Raw genomic sequence first — 22415 nt, 5'->3', positions numbered from 1 at the left:
CCACATCCCGTGCACGATCTAAATCTGCCCCTGCGACTGTTAGCCAATCCATGAACATTATCCCCATGAAACCATCATTACCCACCTCAGTCACACACACAATATATACTCATAAAAACACACACACGTAAACATATGTACACATACACAAATACATGCACAAACAAACAAACAATCTCCCTTGTGGACTAGAAGTGTATTGTTTCAAAAATGTAGAAAGTGTGTAACTATAATTAAATTATTTTCTAGGGATGTGCATACATGGAATCAACATTGTTGTAAGTAGAGAAACAAAAGAACAAAAAAAAGTTTTTAGGAGGAATTTTTGGAGCCTTTGTTTTTGATAGCTTTGTTACGATGCAGTGTAAATAGACATGCGCTTAATCATGGTAGGAGGGTGTGTGTCCCTCAGTCTTGATGCACATTTGTGGCTCTGCTTGCCTCACCTGCAATATCCCAGACTTTTTATTCTCATGCTTTTTTGTAGGTCTCATTGTAATAACTAATTATGTATGTATTTCTATTGTGTATCTGTACATTTGTATATTATACTACTGATGGTTCAAACAGCACAATGTTGACAGTCTTGTAACCCTTGAATGAATGTGGACAAAAGCATAAACTGGACGATATAGGATGGCTGGAACGGACATGTACAAAGATCCACCAAACTCGTCGACTTACAGTTACACTGTGCCAGAAAAAATGTTTAGTTTGACAATTCATCTATTCATCTCTTGATATATTTTCTTTGCATCCTAGATCAATATAAAGAACCCGTTGTAGCTGTTTTTGCAGGGAAAATATGTTTTGCTTTTGATACAAATGTTCATTTTTCTATTTCTAGTCATGGAATCCCTTTATCTTAATGGCCATAGTTCCAGACATGTGTTCACCAAGGAAACAGTGTGTTCACTCCCACTCTCAAACTTCCTGTTTATTTAGAGGAGTGTTGTAATGGATTGCTAATAACAACTAACAACTGAAAAGATATAGCACATCAAATACATTTATTTTGCCTCAAAACTGTCAATACAGACAGAGCTGCAATCGTTCGGTCAACAAACACAAATTGGTGTCTTACCCGGTAATTATGAATTTGTGCTCAAATAACTCACCCACTAATGGAGGGAAACTTCCTTCTTTGCTGAACACATGTTGTGTTTTTTCAACTACAGGGGAGTGGTAGATTATGTTTTTCGTGCCCCATAGATACAGTATGTGGTGATGTTTTTAATATGGCTATGTGCCTTAATGTATGTTTGATAGTGCTCCAGGTAGGGATTGAAAAGAGATCAGTTTTACATTACCAGATTAAAATCCTTGTCTGGTAAATGTAAAAGTGACCCCAGTACAGCGCACATGTTTCAGGGCACAATGCCAGTTAGTTTTATTCCCTAGCAAGCCTTCTGCTATTGATTGTTTACCTGAAGTGTTAAAACAGTGAATCTGATGAATTCTTAGGTTGAAATGACTTTCTCTACCCCCCTTCTTTTTCCAGTCTGTGATTAAAAAAATATGAAAAGGATATTTCTGATAGACACCCATCACAATGATTTTACTTTACATTTCTTACATTTTAGCTGCTCCAATAAAAAAAGGAAGGGGAAGAGAAAAGCTCATGTACCAATAAGGTGAAGTCACTGAGTCGTGGACTTATTGAAGTGTGTATTCTACATGCCTGTGTTAAATGTGTTCACGTTGAGAGGCACAATGGAGCAGCTGGCTACGGTGGTCCCAGAGAGGCTCACGAGAGGAAGCACAGCACACAATGTCAGCTGCTGGCAGATCCTATCATCTAACAAAACCATGTTAGAGTAGAACTCATATGCAGAACATGCATTACATTTATCAAAACATCCCATCAAACTCTCTGTTAGCATCTGGAAATACAACAGTTATGAGGTGTGGAGAATAAATGACACAAATATGAATAATGTTTTTTCTAAGAAAATCTTAATAGCCTAAACCAATTTAACACTATAGGTTACATCATATTTTATTGGTAAAAAGTGGCCTCTCACGCAAGAATATATTGCAATTAGGATAAACTGATCATAAATGGTTACAAACTATAATATGCTGTCTAAAATAAAGTGTGACTGTTATACTTGATATTTCTAACATGAAATGTAATCAGAATCACTTATTTTTCTTCCCCAGACAAGCATTTTTAATGTGTTTTTTTAAATGTGGTTTCTCCATGTTAAAATGTATATAGTAGGTACAGGCAGAACTGTTGAACATGCGTCTCTTGACCGGTCTACACCTTTGCACAGCCGGTCTCCAGCAGCACCCTGTGATTATCACACGGAATAATAGATTGAAAGAATTTTAGAGGATGCGCCAAGACGAGCCGACCTACATTGGGGCGTGTGTGTTTAGGTGCAGAGAGCAGAAGGAGAGAATGATGTGGCAGAGCAGAGGGGAGCTGCTGCTGGATTATGTAAAGCACTCCCACAGCCCAGAAGTCACAGCGCCTCTATGGAACCTGAAAGCATCTCAGAGATTCCCAGTCTTTGTTAGCAGAAGGCTTAGCTATTCACTCAGTGGTCCTGCTCCCACAAGATACACCCCGCATGGCAGGTTGCTATGGACAACCACCGCCACATCCGCTGCCGGAATGTCTATTTGTCTGCATGGAGAGGAGGGGTGAGGAGAAAGAGAAAAAAGAGGAATAGAAAGAGGAAAAACTGGTTGCTGGTTGTGATTCAAATTGGCAACGAGTGATGAGTACTCTACTCCCAGCGTTTAATGGTCACACAAATAGAGTACTTAACCCGGATTCTCCTCTCATTTAGTCTAGGGTACTAGTCTCGGACAACAGTCTCACACTCTCCCTCTGACCCGCTCTCTAAACCCACCTCCCCCCTTGAACCTTTCCCCCGCCACCTTGTGTCCACCTCATCTCAACTCTATGTGTGAAACTTGCTGCTGAGTCGATCCCAGCCAAGACCACCTAAAGCCCGACCAACAGACTGGGAGCCCACACTTAAACTGAAGCACTCTGGGTGCCCACTGAGGCAAATGCCAACGAGGCGGACTTGATGAAGTTGGAGGAGGGATATTGGGAAGGTAGATAAAGAATTTGGAGAGTGTATGGGAAAATGAAAATGGCACTCACAAGTAAAGAAAATGCATCAGTTTGAAATGCATCACCTTTCTTACGCCACTGTACTCAGTTTATCATCTCATGTACCCACTAACTCGCCGTGGAAGCTGCTTTAATTGGCTTTCCTCATCAATATCCCTTTCATACAGCTAGCCATCCACTACGGACATTGCTCCTCTATTTAGCCTCTGCCAACTGCCGTGTGCTCTACAAAGGTCTCTGTGCTGTAGCCCCTTGCTATACAACAAAATGTGTCCTTGGCTTCTCGACTTTGAAACAAGACAAGATCTCTGTGGCAAAATGAAGCTGAGGTTGAGCTGAACTCTGGAACTGATCAATGAAAGCAATAGTTCCGCGTTTATGAAACGTGCAATAAAGAGGCTAATAAATAAATACAAGAAAGCAGCTGGTGTCGTCTGCTCGTCCTTCTGTGTCCAGTCTGTCGTGCTGGCGTCAGTGTGTCTCTAAGTCTCATCCAAAATCTAGAAGTTGAATGCAAGTCTTGTCCATAGATTTGTGTCGACAGCGACATTGACAACCCCTCACCACCACTCTCACACACACACACATGCTCTATTCATAGCGTGCGTTGGCAAATGTTGAAAGACGTCTTTAACACTCCTGCGTAATCTGTTCCCTAAGTGATGGCACTCCAATTAAACCATCTACTGGAGTGCTCACTGCCTTAGGACAATGCACTCCAGTGTGTAGGCTCAATGTCCTCCAAAAAGACAGAAACATTAAAATAAAGGGTCTAAAAAAGAAAAACATTCAACAGTTAGGGTGACGTTTATCGCTTCATGTCCAGGTTGTTGATTCGGTTCATGAAAATATTACAGATATTGCGGGTACTCATTGTACTCATGTCATTGCTGCCTCTGCCTCTTATTTCTGACTCCATCATACTGCCTATCGTTCCTACTTTTGCAGAACTACATGTTGACTCTTTTCTTACAGCCAGGCAACGGTCGCCCTCTGGTGGTAGGGTCAGGTCATTACATTAATTGCCAGGAATACGGCAGGAATATCCATTTCCAATGTACTGCGACACAAAATTATCTTTGCTCTTTGCAAAATATTGTATAATGTACCTCTTTAGACCTCAGGCAGTTAATTAACAGAAGTTTTACGGGGGAAATCCCTCTTTTGTAGAATTGCTATGAGCAAGTATAGGTTGTTTAGTTGTTAACACAAATACACTGTATTTATAAGAATCTCTATGTCATTTAAGTGCAGTTTTAATCTGTAACGTACACAGTAATTATAGCTGTCAGATAATTATAGCTGTCAGATAAATATAGCGGGGAAGAAGTATAATGTATAATGGATATACTCGGAAGAAGTACTAGAATACTGTCCTCAAGTAAAGGTATACTGTTACTTGAAAAGACTTGTCAAAATGTCCTCTGAGTAAACATTACTGCATCACAAGTGGAACAACAATCAGCAACAACACCCCTTCTGTCCAGACTAATCGACAGGCACTCTGCAGTCTGTGCATACCACTGATTATCAATTATAAATATACAACTGCCTTTCTCAGTGTGGCCTCACAAGAATAAATCAGAAAATAGACAAAACTCAGACAACTTAACAAAAATGAATAAATAAAAAGAGCAACACAAAGACACCTGAAACTTGTATTGGACTTAACAGCTAAGCAGACAACGTGGACAGCAGAAACAATATGAACTCCACACATATTACAGCACAGACAGTATTCACACGTCACATGACACACACGTTGTTTGGCAACAAAATGGTTATTGGCATTGTCGCCAGCAGGTGTGTTGTTCACTTATGCTTACCAGTTTGGATGACACCCTGCAAGTCTTGGGCAAAGTGAAGTCCTCCACAATCTGTTCCAGGTTGAACTTCGAGTCATCCTCAAAGCAGAACAAGACCAGTCCACTCTGAACCACTATAACCAGTGCAGTAGGGCTCTCTGGTCCCACTGCGCTCCTCAAATCCAAGACTATTTTGCTAAATGGGGCTCATTAATATAGATGCAATACTTATATGCTGAGGTACAATAATGCTAATTGTAACCAAACGAAGGCTCACATGTGGGATGTGAGCCTTCGTTTGATTGAAGTGACCTTTGACAGTGACCTCAGCGGCCCGCAACATTTGTAAAGTATCATTTTCGGAGTGTCACCTCTCTGAAGATGGAGCTCTGCCCTCCTGCAGCCACAGACACACCTGCAGCTTTCCTTTCTGCAGTACCTGCTGAACTATTATTACTAGTTATTATTTTATCAGGACTTTTTCATGTGCATTTAGTTTTTACTCAATGAAATATAAGCTATGATGAATATATTTAAAGAAAAACTCAAAATAGTACAATGATACAAATAACATTTTTGTTACAGTAACAAGAATAAATGTATTTCGCTACTTCCACCCCTGCACTTTGGCTTGTAGGGAAGCAAAAAGAAAATGTAAAAATGTTCCTCTGTTTTCCACTGCCCTCTACAGGAGAACCCACTGAAGCTCAGTAAAGAGCTGAAGTCTGGAGCCACAGGCGCTTGGATGATCAATCATTTTGAAATTAATACATCATGTAAAACAAATAGTAATCAATTGCTGAGCCCTCAGCTTGTAGGATAGGAGATATATATATATATATATATATATATATATATCGGGGGTTTGCTCATTCTAGACAACTGACATATCACAGCTGTTATTGATCAAATGGTTTTGTAATCAAAGAGGATTTTGAAGCAATGAATAATGCTGAGCCACACAAGACAAATTGTTGGATAGCTGAAGGTCTTCAAGGAAATATATTTCACCCAATACATAGATCACCCCACCTTCACAGCTAAAGGCTTGAATACAAGTTGATCAGTAAAAACCTCAAACTTATCGTATTACTCCCACAGTTGTAAATATATGACATTGTAACTAGTAATCATGAGCTTTAAATCCTGTAACAGAAAGCAGCTTTACAAACTGGAAGTCAAAATGCAGATTAAACAATGTAAACTGCCATGTCAAAATTATGACATTTATTCTACATGTCTGACATGCAAGTATATGTAATAACACGTTTTGCTGTGTTGATGATGGATTCCATTATTTTGTCTATTTGCTCTGAGTATCAAAAAACATTTGGAACTTTCCTTGAAAATAAATGTTCTGGGCTAATAGTGCCCACATTTTCAGTATTTGCTTTATTATTCAGAACCTTTTTGCTTGAAATCCATTTCTCACCCACAATGTCACTTAAACCGGTCTGTTTCCAAGCCCTTCAGAGAATTTCTCAAAATAATTGGTGCAAGAGAAATAAATCAAGTTGAGTATACTTTTACATAAATGCATCATAATTTAATTGGCGTAAATACAGTCAACAACACAAGCTTATCCACATAATATGACATCTTCATTTTCACTTGGTGAGCAAAACACTGCATCACCTTGTTACAATGATTTCAACTAAGCAAAAGAACAAACATGAGAAGATAGAGGCTTTATATGTCTGTGTACACATCTATGGGAGATGGGGGCACACGCGCGCACACGCACACGCACACGCACACACACACACACACACACACATACATACATCATTGGTGATGCTGATGGCAAATTACACCATGGCTGCCTCTAGAAGCATTAGGCACTACACAGACAGAAACTAGTTTGAAAAGAGAACATCAATCAAATAGGTCCTCGTCTTACCCTGAGCTCTTCTAACAGCCTTTCTGACATCAGTTTGAATCAGAATACTACCAGGAAGTGTCTATCACTCACACACACACCTGTTCACAGTATGATACTTGGGGTTGGACGGCTCTGTCGTGCCGAGCTTTAAGGCCACCATGTTCTTGACTTCTCTGAAACCTGGCTCGAGGTGCATGATGTGTGTGTGTTTCTGTGAGTATGAACACACAGATGGTATTCCAGGTACCAGAACTCATAAAGGGGGTGGCTGGTTAAAGGGGGGCCAGGGGGGGTTCAGTGGAAAATCTCCCCTCATTGTACCACCTCTCTAGCTCCATACCAACGCTTTTGAATGAGAGGAGTTTAACTGCACATGTTCATAGTGCTCTCCGTTGCCCTGAGAAAATTAAAAACACACATTATTTCTATAGTTTATAAAGACTTTCATCAAAGTGAGATTGATAAAAAACGATGATGTGACTCACCTTGGACGCTATGGCTTTGAGTTTACCAAGTAGAGAAGGTTTTGTGTACACGATTTCATCCTCCATGTCTCCTTCGTTCTCTCCTTCCATCACAGCACAGCTGTCAGCGCCTGGCATCTCACACTCCTTATTGGCAGATATCACCAACCGGGAGTACTTGTACTCCAACCTAGCAAAGAGACAAAAAATCAATACTGCAGGAAAAATAACTAATGTCAAAAATTTGTGATGTGAGAAGAGGGAAACAATCGCAGAAGGGATGGGATCCAACAACAGAGGTGGGGATGATGAGATAAAGGAAAACAGAAAGATAGTAAGGACAGAGGAAAAAGAAAAGAAATTTGAAAGGAAAGTAACATGGTCGGCATGAAGGAGGAAAAGAGGAAGTGGTGTGGACTTGAGAGGAAGATAAGTGGGACAGGAAGGAAAAGAACAGGAAGAATAAGGGAAAAAGAATACAAGATAAGGAGGGATGAAATTCGGAAAGGAATACAGGAAGGAAGTAGAGTAGTAGGAAAAGAAAAAAGGAAGCAAAGAAAGAAAGAACAATAAAAGCTTGCAGGAAGGAAAAAGGGAATCGTACCTTTTGTTCTTCTTCCAGAAGTAGCAGGTGAGCGAGACGAGCAGCACTGCGGTGAAAGCTCCCATTCCTGCACCGAGCCGTACCCAGAACTCCATACCCTCACATGGCAATGTTTTCTTTTCAGGCAAGGTCAGACCTCCCATGCACAGCTTTGGATCAGTCCACACATACAACAGGTCCTGAGGAGGAACATACACATATAGCAGCAAATAAACCAAAACACACGGAATATTGTACGCACACATTTTCCTCACATACAGTGAAGTCTGTAAGTGCTTAAGAGACTTTAAATGGAGTGGCTTTACTCCTGCACACTACATTTCAAGTGAAACAAAGAGCGTTAAAAGTGCTGACATTCTGCTTTAAGAGTTTTAGAATAGGCTCTAAATTCTACACAATGGGATGTGGGCGTAAACACCCTCAAATTAAAGCTGTCAGCACATGGTTTCATTTTAAAACCTTTTGTTTTACTCAAGAACCAAAATAAATATGTCCCTAAACTTGTGCAATAAATATGTACACACACACACACACACACACACACACACACACACACACACACACACACACACACACACACACACACACACACACACACACACACACACACACACACACACACACACACACACACACACACACACACACACACACACACACACACACACACACACACACACACACACACACACACACACACACACACACACACACACACACACACACACACACACACACACACCTGCTGTCCTCCCTTGCAAGCTCCCTCTATCTGATGGTAGTCTCTTTCCGTGCATGTAGGACAAGCTCCTGAGCTCTCCCATAAGAAATGAAAGGTACATCCGTCGCATGTTCCTGCAGGGCACTGACTGCAACAGCCAAACACAAGCGGTCACATCGCAGCATAGATAAGGGTTACAGGTGATATTAGACAGGGAATCAGGGACAGTGACAGAGCTGTAGTACCTGGGAACAGTGAGCTCTCCTTTAGTGCTCCTCTCTGGGTTACAGCGAAGTGTCACCACTGCGCTCCGACCTGACTCACAAGATGAGGTCGGCTCCAGGGACCTTAGCAAAGGGAAACACGAAAAGCAAGACAAGACCTTAGAGCACAATGTTTGTTTGACTTGTATTTTCTTATTTTGTATTATTGAAATAATAGGAGCTACCTGTAGTAGAAGTTAACATCAGGGACTTTCTTGGTGGTTTGGGGGTACAGCTCTGGGCTCACCCTTATTCCATCAAGTGTACTATTAACTGTCACTCCTGTTGATAATATATATATATATATAGAGACATTATCTTTTAATGTGTTTACGTACAATTAATGCATCTTCGATTTTCTCTCTCCGATCACATGATTGTGATATTATTTGACCAACAAGACCAAAGCAATAACAGTGGTATAAAAACACACCAAATGCAGTTCTCCACACTATCACTGTCTGCATCTTATGCTCACTAACCAAGTAATGTGTCAGCCAGGTTAATGGACTGTGAGGCGAGCGCTGTGTGGAAGCCTCGTCCAGTAGCTGGGATTATTGTTGACTGACAGATGAAGGTCTTGACAGCATTGATTCCCTCCCCTTTCTCTCTCTGGGAGTCGGTGATGGAGAGGTCCGTTACATTGTCTGTGCATACTGCCAACTGACCCTTACATTTTAAAAAAGAGCAAATAGTAAGCGCATTGCATTCATACACACAAACATTTTATTATATTTACTCTGCATGTGTGTGTATGTTTTCATCTCATCACACCATTCCTCCGCACAGGCCGATTTTGAAGTGGTGGAAGTACTTGGTTCCTTTGGAGGTAAAGCTTGGACCGTTCATCAGTGACCCTACAGACCCAAGGAGGCTGAAGTCATAAGTCAGAGTGGCATTGCCCTCAGTGTGGGTGAAGTGACAGTCACTGTAACATAAACTGTGGTCCTGTAAAAAAAAGTCACCGGTTTATGGTCGTGTGTTACATTTAAAAAAAGGTTTCATAATATTTTGATTCCTTTCCAAAGTAAAACAAACTTTGTCGCTCTTGCTAGCCGGTCCACAGGGTTGACAGGCGTCCAGGCCCGGCGTGGCATGAGGGACGAGGTGTGTGTTACGGGGACACTCTATGCACTGGCTGGTGCGCGCATCAATGTAGTGTCCAGGAGGACACGGCACACACGTAGAGCTGGAGGGTTGGGTGCTGAGGGCACAAGCCCGGCAGCTGGAGGCCACCCCATCGGCCGCGTTACTCACTGTGATGGAGTAGATTCGCACCACGTCGTTGACGTACCGGCGTACCTGAGAGAGACAAACGGGTACAGAACAATGCTGCTTATAGGTGCTGTGGAGTTTTTAAACTTTTTTTTCCAGAGACATACGAGTGGATAGCAACATAGAGTAGTGGGCGACTGTGGGTCAGTGTTTAGCAGGTCCGCCCTAGTCGATGTGTCCTTGAGCAAGACACTTAACCGTGAATTCCTCCCCGTAGCCAAGTCTACAGTGTATGATTGTAAGTCGCTTTGGATAAAAGCATCAGCTAAATGTAATGTAATGAGTTTTGGTACTTTATACAAGATGCAGTTCTGTCTTTACTTGAAATGCTCACATCCCTGCTAATCAGGTGCTTTAAAAGAGCAAGTTAATGATTCAAGCTTCACCTAAGTGGGCACAAAGTAGTCCATTTGATTCGTGGTTAGGTTTAAGCACTAACACTTCGGCCGATAATATCTTTATTAGGGAGTGTTCGGTGTACCGAGTGTGGGGTGGATTTACGAGACTGAAGGCTTTCCCAGTTGTTGCCTGAATGTGCTCTTAAAAAATTGACAGGAATTCTTTCAGAGACATTGTGTTTCTGGACATGAGACCATTTTAATGAAGGTTAAACCACAAGACTACGTTTCCTGACTTTTTGAAGGACAAAGTGGCCAAATCCTGGGTCAGTGGCCAGACCTCCACAGCTGAGCACAGAGGACTTTACTATGAACTTACTGAGGGATCTTCTTTAACGAAGGATTTCATGGGACACATATTTGAGAAACTGCCTTGTGATTTTTTGATTGAAACCAGGAAACTAAGAATACAAAAATAAAAAAAACACAAACACAAAACAATAATAAACAAACATTATATATTTCCAGTAGTGAACGCATACTTACATCTGAAGGTTGGTTTGTCCTCTGAAAAGCCCATGTGTAGGAAACCGAGGCATTCTGTGTCATGACGTGTGTGTAGGTCTGTCTTGCTTTCGCTCTCTCCCATGAATCTACCACTGTAGTGCTCTTCCTGTTTACATCCTAAAGAACAACATTTTTACTCCACACACACACACGCCACCTAAATAACAATGTATATGGCGCAGCACACATATGTCAGGAGCTATCTCACCATCATGAAGTAGAACTCGCAGTCAGCAACGCACACAGTTTCAAATTCAAATGTGATGCGACCAAACTCCGTCCCAGAATGGCTCGACATGGACGTGGGGAGCCTGGCGGCAGATGAAAATACAGACGAGTGGAATCAGTCACAGCAAAACTAAAACAGACAGCTGCTGAGTGATGAGAATTATGGAGTACTTACTTGAAGCCAGGAACGTGGATGTTGAGGATTAGGTAATCATTATCCGAGCTCCCTGCTCCACTCTGGATATGATCACCGGCCACCTCCCAGCCTAGAGGACAGGACGAATCTACATTACTTGACTATTAAAAAAATATATATATTTTGATAACATTGACATTAAAAAAGGGACAGTGTGTCAATGTGGGGGCATCTACCGGTGTGGTTGCATATTGCAACCAACTGAAAACCCCTCCACTCACTTCCCCCCCCCCCCCCCCCCCCCCCCCCCCCCCCCCCCCCCCCCCCCTCCAAGACACAGAAAGTAAAATCATGGCAACTCTGTTGGCCTCGCTCAGAGGTTATCCTTAGGAGCAACGGCAGTCAAGCGCTGGCTTGCGGTTCCACTGTCCGTGTCACGTTACCGCAGTTTAACAAGAGTGGAGAATGTGACGGTACATATGTACGGGTGAATTCCATACAAACTGGTTGGCTGTAAACACCATTTCAAAAATCATGCCTGAAACACAACGTCCATGGAGTCCACTCCGTCGCATTTGGGGCACCCGGGGAACATTAACTGTTATTTGTGTTGCAGCCTTTTTGACTGTTCTGCCTATTATTCTGCATCATATTCACCACCATAACCTGAACACACCGACTTTCAACTCAACGACACACAAAAACAACACAACGACAGCATAACAACCAACGAAACGGCACTAAAACAGCGCAAGAGACTGGCAGGTGTGAGTTTGGAACTTAGCTGGCTTGACAAAGGCATATCACCCACAAATCCTTATTCTATGAACATGTGGTGGTGCTACGCACAGTTCACGGCAAAAGAAGCCAATGTTACAAATTGTTACGTATGTTCTCTGATACCATCTAATTCTCATCAGCCTCTCATTACGGCTAGTCAAATTGGCCCATCTGAGGGATGTTTCTCCGGTTTGGCAATCAAAGGGTACCACCATGCTCTCTCATTTTGGGATCTCCTGAAAGGGCCCGAATGTGACGGCCAACACATGATTAAAAGGTTCATTGGCAGTAGCTCATCAACCTCATCGTTTGTGACCCAGGCGTCCCTAGATCCAAAAACACGTTTTACAACATGCTACGCTCGAAATGGCACCGTTCCAGTGGGACGTCTGAGGCTCGATATCTGTGAACACATCGTTATAGAGGGTAAAATGGCCGCAGACTTTGATTGCAATACAAATATATACCCTGCTTATCGTTTTTATGCGTAAACATAACAGGACACAACGTGACACATTGTCAAGAATTAGCAAATCAGGAGTTAGCTTCGTATCCCGTTTACTGGAATGAGACCGTTTGGTCCTGTAGAGGTTTCAAGCACGAGGCCACCAACCCATTCGATTGCCCCACTGATGCCAACAGTTTTGCTGCAAGCCAAACCGCGGTCCCAGGAAACAATGGCACATATCCTGTTACACAAGGATGGTGGTTATGTGATCATTCAGTTTATGCATCTCTCCCACCGGAATGGGACGGAGTACATGCACCTGTTCGTATCACAGATCACACATTCATTATCTCCGCCGCAGCAACAGCAACACGTAAGAAACGTGAGACAGACCAAAATCCTTATCTAGATTTTAAACCCCACGACTCAGTTTGGGGTTCAAATGTCCCAGATGAATTTAAACATGCAGGGACAGGTAAAAAGGTACTATGGGGTCTGTTCCCTTGGGTAGGAGTGGGCAAAAATACTTTGCGTATTGAAACAGTTGACTATCGTTTCAAAAGCTTTGTGAACATGACCTTAACTGTAGTAAAAGGAATCCGCGAAGAATTGACCTCCATGCGATTAATGATTATGCAGAACCGAATGGTGTTAGACCAACTCACAGCAGCCCAAGGGGGTGTTTGTGCTATCATAGGTGAACACTGCTGCACATTCATTCTGGAAAATGACGTAGATGGTGGCATTATTCATCAGGCAATATTAAACATGACTAAATTACAAGACGCGATGGCCAGAGACGACACCCCAGAGCCTGATTTCCTCATGCGCCTATGGCATACCTGGAAGAGTACACTGATCTCTGTAGGAATTATCGTGTTGGCTTTCTTCATTTGCATAACCTGTTTCGTACCAATAAGTCGCCGTCTCATTATAAACACGCTACCTGTGCAACATCAACTGATGACAAAAACGACCGACCCCGACCTGTACTCCTTACCCGACTATATCACTGACTCCGACGAGGATTCTGATTCACATTAACTGTTTTGTTACAATTGTCAAATCAGTAAGTTATGTTTATTTTGAAACAGGAAATGTCTTGTAACTTGTTAGGGGACTTGTAATCAGGAAGTGAAGGAAGAGCATGGCTCAGTTTACAATCCGGTTGAGTCTGCTTGCATCTTATGCCTTTTGATGGCATCGTTGGTATGTATTGATTTGTTTTATTGTTACTTATGATCGCAGATGATTATTTTTGTGACAATGTTTAGTTTGGGAAGTTTTATGCACAAAGTCCATCGAGTCATAGTTAATGACTACTCCGCTATGAATGTTGTTCATATGACAGAATAAATATGAATAAAGAGTTGTTATGTTAAAATACAGTGGTTTATAGGAACATATGTGTAAATCAGTAGTAAATACATAAAAGTAGCGGTTAAAAATAAAGCAAGTTATTTCATTGAAGAATCTGTATATTTACATTGTGTGTATGTGTAAGGTTAAAAAGAAAGCATTTTGTTTGTATTCATTATGCCCTTTGTGTGTTTTAGTTTTACTTCTTACGTCAATAAACCTGTGGACAACGGACAACTGTCTTCAGAGTCGTGATGTCAGGAAGGAGTTTGTCTAACTGCCAAGGTGTATCACGGCACATATACTGAGGGCAGCATATTAACAAATGACACAAATGGTATAACGTTTTGTATTTGTTCCTGCTTGTCGTAGAATAGAGAGATATCATTAGTCTCGTGAAAACATATTTTTGACAATATTGTAATCAAAAGAGTGGAATGTGACGGTAAAAATATGTGTTGTTTTGTGGACTGGTTCAAGGGCAGAGCAATAGGGAGGATGGGAAGGAGGAGAAATGGCCATATGCCTTATCGAAACCAATACACTCTGTTCTTTGTTCTTCTCAATTCTTATCCAAGACATTCACACTGTTTCTCCGTTTGTCGTCATAGTGGGCCCTGGAGGGGGGTGCATGTGCTTGTATAAATCACGATGTAATACAATGTATGAATCAAGAGATTTCGGCAGCTCACTGAGATACGTGGCTGTTGAACCCTTTTCCCAGCTTGCAAGCTTGAATAAACGGAAAGACAACTTTGATTCCTTCGGAAACTCCGTTTGTTGCAATTGAATATTTGAACCACAACTCTCCACCTGATCAAACATAGAAATCTTCCACCACAAGAACTACGGTGGCCTTCAGGTGATGTAAAAAAGCAAAAGCTCTCTGTGCCAGTGTTTGGTTTGTCCGTCCTGGGCTACTGTTAAAACATGGCGGTTCCACCGGCTGACAACATGAAGAGGACCAGCTCCGTATGTAGACATGAAGGGCTCGTTCTATGTCAACGAATACAAAACAATGCTTTCAGGTGATTATACACTCATTTAAACATAGTTCTGAATATTAGATTCCATTTCTGAACAATAGTTCAACAATGTGTGGAAAAAAATAAATAAAAATGCAGCTCGCTATCTATCTGAGCTGAGCACGGCAGTGCTGCTGTCACCATGAGGTTAAGCAACCAGTAGAGGCTCCAGAAAGGTACTGGAAGCAACGTTTACTATCTCTTGACTTCACCTTCATACAGACATGTTCCTTTAAGAGAGGCATTCAGAAACAGAATGACCATAAAAGGAGAGAGATCACTACTGGACACTTGTAAATTGCCAAATATACTCACCATTCATACCATCACATTTGGAGTTGCCAACATTGAAACAGGAGGTCTTCATGTTTGCAGGAAGAATATTCCACCATTTGTACTCGTAACCCAAGGTGGGCTCAGTTCCTGCTGGACACCGATCACATGCTGGGGAATGAACACAATGAACAAAAGTAAGTGAAGGAAATCGGCATATAAATATATAAAATATAAGTCAAGAGAGTTCTCAGTACGTTTCATCCCATCAGAATAGGTCCCGGGTGGGCATGGGGAGCAGGTGGCCGTGTCATTGTTATAGAAACCAGGGTTACAGGGGGGGCAGGGCTCCCTTTCTCCATTTGGAGGCAACGACTCAGCTCCAGTCACACCCTCCAGACAGATTTTAGGTTCAATCCACTTGTATATGACATGCGTCTGAAAGTACACAGAGATGTAGGGTCATGGACAAGAAACTGTGATTACAGGATGGGAATTCTCTCTGTATTTTTCACTCACCTTGCCTTCTTGGTCACATGCTGTGTGGATCTGGAAATAGTCCTTCCTTGAACACGGAGGTCTGTCCTTACACACAGCAGATCCCTCAGCTTGAAGAAGAAAAAAGTGGCGATAAGGCAAAATAAAACGACATAAGCAAAAGAAGAATAAAATTTGCTATCAATTTACACAGAACCCTGCAAATACTGTCGCACTTTTATAATAACCGTTCTCAAACACACTGCAGAGAATTACACATAAAAGCCATGCAGCTAAATCACTAAGGAAGAGAACCATTCAGCTAAAATACAGTAGAGTAAAGAAATTAGAAAAATATGTAATACAAGATGTGCATGCAGATAAGGAATAAAAGAATAGAAACAAATATGTGCTGTTGAAGAAGAGCGCTTTGGCAGGAGACTCTGCTAAAGCTCTGCAGTGAAGCACAGGAGTCATACAATATGCATAAAGAGTAGTACTGAATTAAATATGTTCTGAATACTTTAACCTTCTTACTATCACTTCTCAGTGACTTTTCTAAAACAGGACACACATTCACAGCATCATCTGAAGAATCTTAGACGTGAAAATGTTTTATATCACAGTTAAAGTAAGATTTTTCATTAATTTCATTTCATTTATTTAGACCACATTAGAATTTCAAAAACGGGCAAATGTATTCTAGTAAATTCATGTTGAGAAATATAGACCAGCGAGCATATTACGTCTCTAATGAGAAAAAGCATATTAAAAAAATAAAATTGTAAAATGCAATTAACATAGAAGCTTTATGAACAATACAAGAGCGTACTCGCTATACATCCTGTGCCAAAGTCTGTGACTCCCTTGCGATCACACAAGTCCTCCACACTAAACAAACCAGCATGTTTCCCCTTCTGAAGTTTGACTAATGTGGCAGAAACAAGGACGAGCTCTCTTTCCATCTTGTGGCTGTATTACGTGCCTCTGTGAGCAGCGCTGATAACAATAAGGCGTCAGAGTACTGCACTGCAGTTACACTCTGTTATCTCAAAGAATAAACATACCCTAGGTTTGAAATGCTGTGCAACATGTGTTCCTACCTGCATACTGAGTGGTGGTGTTACAGGGGGTGCAGGAGCTGGCCCCGTGGCCGGCGTAGGTGTCCCGAGCACAGGAATCGCATGCAGTGGATCCTGGGACTCGGCTGAATGTCCCCAGCTTACATGGGAAACACTCTGATGTGTACGCCACTCCTGGGAGAAGGAAATTAAAGAATGAGAAGGGAGATCATTGTTTATTAGGTGCATTGATTTGTCGTTGATGACAGAGAGAAGTTAGGGAATTTCTTACTGACCTTCTATTTGAACATTTTTCAGTAAAACAGGTTTCACCCCTTTGGACCTCATCAGGACCCCACCTGTCCTCCAGTACAGGATGTTGGTGCCAGATTTTAGGTTCACCTAGAATACATATGTTTTCATGTCTTATCAGTCAAGCTGTGCCAGTGTGGTAGTTAATATAGCACATTTAAGTCAGGCGTTGCTTTATGTAGTGCCAATTAACAAGATAGGTCATCTTAAAATAACTGATGACATTTCTTTTTACAATCAACACTTGAAATGATGAAGGCACTTGCCTTGAATGACAAGGTAGTACAAAATGTAAACCCTACTTTGGAGTTTTATTTGGACTTCTTTAGTTAAGATTGAATTAAAATCAAAATCACACACATACATACACACAAACTAAACTAAACTAAAAAGCTCTTAACTAAACTAAAAAACAATCTGGTCTGAATTGAAATCAAACACTACTAAGCTTGTTTACAAGATATTTAGCAAAGGCGGATCTATAGAGTAAAGTGCATCTTTGGACGGATGGGAAAAAAAAACACTGAATGGAAATGCTATTGACGCTTTCAGCCCATAAAGAATTCATGAACCGTTACTGATTTGTGTGGGTTGCGCTCAAACAAAACCAAATTTAAACTATGGACTGGACTGAAAACAAATAAAGCAAAACAAAATTAAATAATGCAACTAAAACGATACTAAACATAAACAAAACATTTTAAATTATCTCTGCTGATAAACATCATTTCAACACATAATGCAGATGTAGCACCTAACCGCACAGTTTTCAGACTATTAAAAACATTATTTAACTCCAATTATTTTTGTTTTAAACATTAAAACAAATTATATTTTGGAAAAACAAAGTGACGAACTGGCAGCTGCAATAACTAAAATCGCACAAATGTGTAGGATCGGCCCAAATGCTCGAGCTGGGCATTTACTGCATATGATCATGTAATTTAAATGGAAATAATCTGGAATCCTGTTTATATCCACTCATGTCTTGCTGCTCCGCCTGAGACTAACACATTTATTTTGGTAGAGCGAGGCCAGCTGCCAAAGATGTGTCCCCCCCGTTTATTGTTCATCTTACGTACCGTATGGGTTGCCCATTCACCATGATTGGTGAGCTTGAGCCACTTCGTATCAGCAGACTGATCCATCTCCTGACATTGGTCATTCTGGATCTACACACACACACACACACACAATGTCCATCAGCTGAAACTCTCGCCTCTTGTATGGCAGTGTAGTGTTTTATGACATCAATATTCATTATATACACTCATGCACTGATACCCAGTAAAACACATTGAGTGTTGATGTGACTTTTAGTCAATTGTCAGAATTGTGTTTTGTTTATTGAACAATACAACATCTGTCTTTCATAATGGAGAATAAATAAAAAGTGTCCTCCGTTTACTACAGATCACCAAATCTCTCCAGCACACCTGCCTTCAATTAAACACTAAATAAGAGACTCATCATTTAAATTGGTGCTACAGTCAATGTTAGTTATGGCTCTGTTCTATTTAAGCAGTGCACCATGTCAGTGAGCCAGCATGCACAATGCAGGGCCTTGGAATTCAGCCAACAATAATATGATGGCTTGTTCTGCTATGCCGTGTCAGTGTGCCGGCCAGGAAAAGGGCCTCCTAAGAGTCTAGTATAGCGTGATGCTGGATTCATGCATTAGTACTGTGCCATTACATTTGAGGACATTTCTAAGTGAATTGCTTGAGATTTAACTAAAGAAATACTGAAGTATGCGTTTGTGTATACACTGGCAGTGTAAACACAAACGCACCATGTGCACACAAACAGCATCCACTGAAACAGATACATCGATAGACAAAAAAGACAAAAGTTAAATATATAAAAAGCAAATGAATATTTGAAACTCACAAAGAACTCGAACAGCAAGTTGTTGTCTAGATACTGGTACTCAAAGCTGACAGAGCCCTGTTTCTTCAGATGAACAGCATAGATGAGAGAGACCGTGCATTCATCCCTGTTGGACTCGAGATAGTTCCCTTGAGGCACCCAGGTAGAACTGCAAGGAAAAACATATCCAGTTGATTTTACACTCGCGCCCCCGAATTTGTTTTTTTTTCCCTCGCGTCCTGACCGCACACCTGTTGCAAGTGAGCCTGTCATCTCTGTGGGGATTGTACTCCAGTGAGGTTGCCAGGCTACTGAATCCAACAGGCATGGAATCCCATTGGTCGAAGCGGATGCCGCTTCCGAGGGAGTAGCTTCCTGCTGCACACGGGGTACACTCCTGAGCCGACATCTCGAGGAACTCCCCGGCCTCGCATGAGAAGGCTGCAGGAAACCAAAGGGCATGGTATAAAAGGGGGTGGAAGAAGAGGGACATGAGTCATTTCCCGACCGTCTTTGAAGTCAGCTGCAAAAATCTGACACACAATGTAGAATGGCACAGACTGAAGTTTGACAGAGAAACGCCATGCTTCATTCAGTATAATGTAGCCCCAGTGATCAGGGAACTTAATCCTTACATCCTGTTAGACACCGTGTCTGTCGCAGCGCTCGCTGCTCACCGAGCAGCCCTCATCTCTTCTGCACTTTCCAATGTTTCACAGTGTCAGCTTTTCCTCATACCTGAGCTGGTCACAGATCATTGTGATGCCTCACTATGCTTTAAGAACAACCAATGGCAAATGTCGTGTGCGTATACAATTTGTGTAGCACTTAAAAGCAGGTGTATGGTAACGTGTGCAGAAGGAAGTGCTTCTTGGTGTGATTTGAGTTAGGATAGTTTGCTGTGGCATTCATTTTCATGGTCACATCATTAATTGGTGACAGTTGACTTGCAATGCATGGCATCATCATATCTAATGCAAGATCTGTTGTCCAATTGCTATGGGGAAACACGCGTCTGGTGCTCTGTCAGTGAAATGTGGAGGAGTTTGAGCAAGAAGGAGGAAACAGAAAATGTCAAAATAACAAGAGGTGAGGTATGCAACATGAAGAGGCAAATAGGTACAAGCAATGTGGAAGAAAGAGCAAGCCCTTTCACCATCCTGATCTAATCACACTATAGCTGTCCATCAACATGCACACAATTCTGTTTGTTATCTTTCACCTCTCTAACACACAATGATGATCTCATCATGTGTTGTGACAGCGCAGGACAAACCTGTTCCAGGGAGGTCGAACAAAAGAACAAACTTGATTGACCACCTTGAAGGAAATTAGTGTGTTTACAAAAAGGAAATCTGCTGATTCTGATTATTTATATCGCCTATGAATAAGTGTGTCCATTCAAAAGCCCAAACGCTCTCAACCTATACTGTCTTTTTATTCTATTAATTTATAACTAGGATGCTGCTACAGATGTTGGAGGAACGCCGACATCTGTCAATAGTTACTGCACCAAATATTACAGTCATACAATTAGTGTGAGCACCTACATGGCCCCATCAATGATTTAGCAAAGGCCAATTATGTGACAGTGTTTTGTTCCGAGAGTACTATACACATTTTCATCCTCACACACACAATGTAAACTTACTGCACTCTGTGCCGCGTACTGGCTCTGGTAGTCCAGTGCAAGCCCCGGGATTGTGTGGGATGGCCACTCTCCACCGAGATCCTGTGCTGTCACACTCTGTGTACTCATAGTAGTAGTCCGTCTGCCAATTACACACAAACAAAACATCTGCATTAGAAATCAGGCGTCACGACAGTCTTGGACCCAAACAATTAGCAAATGTAGGCCAGAGGCATGTCAGTAAACACCACAAGAGACCTCCACCCACACCAGAGCCCTGAGTCATCTCATTCTAGGTGAGAATGCATCGCAGCAGACTGAATGGCTGCTTTAGCAACCAGCACTGAAATTAACTTCCGTAACTAGCTGCTCGGGGCTTTCAAAACATGACCGCATGTTACGCTGCGTTATTTCTCAAGCCACAACCACTCTTCTCCTATGGATACACAACATACCATCTCCACGGTGATGGGAACCAGGGGGTGGCAGCAGGAGGTGGCATTTTACCTCAAAATCCATTAACTTGATGTTCTCAGCTCCGCAGAGCCTCTCTCCATATGTCCATCTACAGAGGATGGTGGCCTAATTTCTGACAGTTTACATAATGTTGCACTTTGAGCCAAACCAGGTTTTTGACACCGCAGCACTTGCAGGCTGTTGTGTGCAGATTGGTTTTCATTGGTGTCTGTGGGTCTGGACATAAAGCGCAGTCACACTGATGATAATAATGAGAAAAGAGGCAGAATTGAGCATAACTTTCATCCAAAATCAAGGTATTAAATTTAGAGCTGCAGTGACTCGAGATATGAGAAATGTGAAGAATATGGTTGTATTCCGAACTCTGTTGCATTACAATTATCTTGTGTGACTCCTACACTACATTGATATGGGCAGTCTTTAATACTAATCTCAGTTTGAGAGTCTTTACTCCTGAATGCATTTCATGAGATTAAGACCAAGCTATCAGCTCTGGTGTCATGCTCTGCCATTCCAGAAATCCCCTCACTGATGAGCTGCATCACCTCTCGGCCAGTTATGAAAAGACAGATCGAGTCAATAACGTAAAGGAATGTTGCTCCTCTATTTAGGACCGTGTGTCTGCTTTGAGACTGTGCTGCCAGCCTCCTAGGACGTGTTGAGCTGAGCCTGACCAGAGGGAAGGAAAGGCCAGTCCGTGCAGGAAACTGATAACAGCCTGAACAGCACTCGAGTGGTGAAGTTCAACATACACCAGACCTCATCAGAGAGTCGTGTTGTTCAAACGTGTTCTCAAAGACAGCAATGATTCAAAAGTGCATTGGTCTTCACACCTGCAGCACAAATGATGAATAAGTCAAATAGTATACCATAAATCGACCCGGAAACGTGTCATCAATTGTCAATCGTATTTGACGCGGATAACCAACTCGCTGTCAGCGTGTGGAGCCAAAGGCGCAGCGCCGATCCGTGCGTTTGTTTTTCTAATTGCTATCCCCCGCTCGCGAGCTCGAACCATCCAACAAGGCGGCGACACGGGATGACGCGTTATTGATCGGCTGTGGCATCTCTCACCTCGCTACACAGTCGATGTCCTTTGGCCCCGTCAATCAACCGCAGCGTACAGAGGATGAGAGCGTAATTGGCGACGAACCAAGCCGAGGACCGCATTGTGGATCATCGAGGGGGCGAAAACAACAGCCGAGTGAAGCCGATCCTAAACCCGAGGCGGCTAGCCGACACCTGCTTCTGTCGCCTCTCGTCGGCGGATTGTTACCCCTTACCACCTGCGACTATCCTCAGACTGTGAGCCCCAGGGCTTACTCAT

The 22415-nt window shown here is 42.1% G+C and overlaps 1 protein-coding gene across 3 annotated transcripts; it reads right to left on the bottom strand.

The window, feature by feature from the left end:
* Positions 1–6420: 6420 nt before the first annotated feature.
* Positions 6421–22415, bottom strand: si:ch211-233h19.2 (uncharacterized protein LOC565175 homolog). 3 transcript variants are annotated; one of them, XM_034535928.1, is made up of 22 exons: positions 22163–22415; positions 20633–20753; positions 19233–19422; positions 19003–19150; positions 18195–18284; positions 17097–17202; positions 16843–16995; positions 15782–15870; positions 15520–15700; positions 15305–15433; positions 11417–11507; positions 11222–11324; positions 10993–11130; positions 9872–10135; positions 9608–9781; positions 9316–9502; positions 9019–9115; positions 8816–8917; positions 8592–8718; positions 7850–8028; positions 7267–7435; positions 6421–7178 (listed from the first exon to the last, which is right to left on the bottom strand). In XM_034535928.1, exons 1-22 carry the CDS (start codon positions 22256–22258, stop codon positions 7110–7112), a joined length of 3003 nt encoding a protein of 1000 aa, XP_034391819.1. In that variant the 5' UTR covers positions 22259–22415; the 3' UTR covers positions 6421–7109. The 3 variants fall into 3 exon arrangements, with proteins under 3 accessions (XP_034391819.1, XP_034391821.1, XP_034391820.1); XM_034535930.1 differs by lacking the exon at positions 22163–22415 and adding an exon at positions 20870–20946; XM_034535929.1 differs by lacking the exon at positions 22163–22415 and adding an exon at positions 20880–20939.

The sequence above is a fragment of the Cyclopterus lumpus genome, chromosome 6 (assembly GCF_009769545.1).
Source record: "Cyclopterus lumpus isolate fCycLum1 chromosome 6, fCycLum1.pri, whole genome shotgun sequence".
Classification (NCBI taxonomy): domain Eukaryota; kingdom Metazoa; phylum Chordata; class Actinopteri; order Perciformes; family Cyclopteridae; genus Cyclopterus; species Cyclopterus lumpus.
This window is presented reverse-complemented; position numbering and strand designations above follow the sequence as displayed.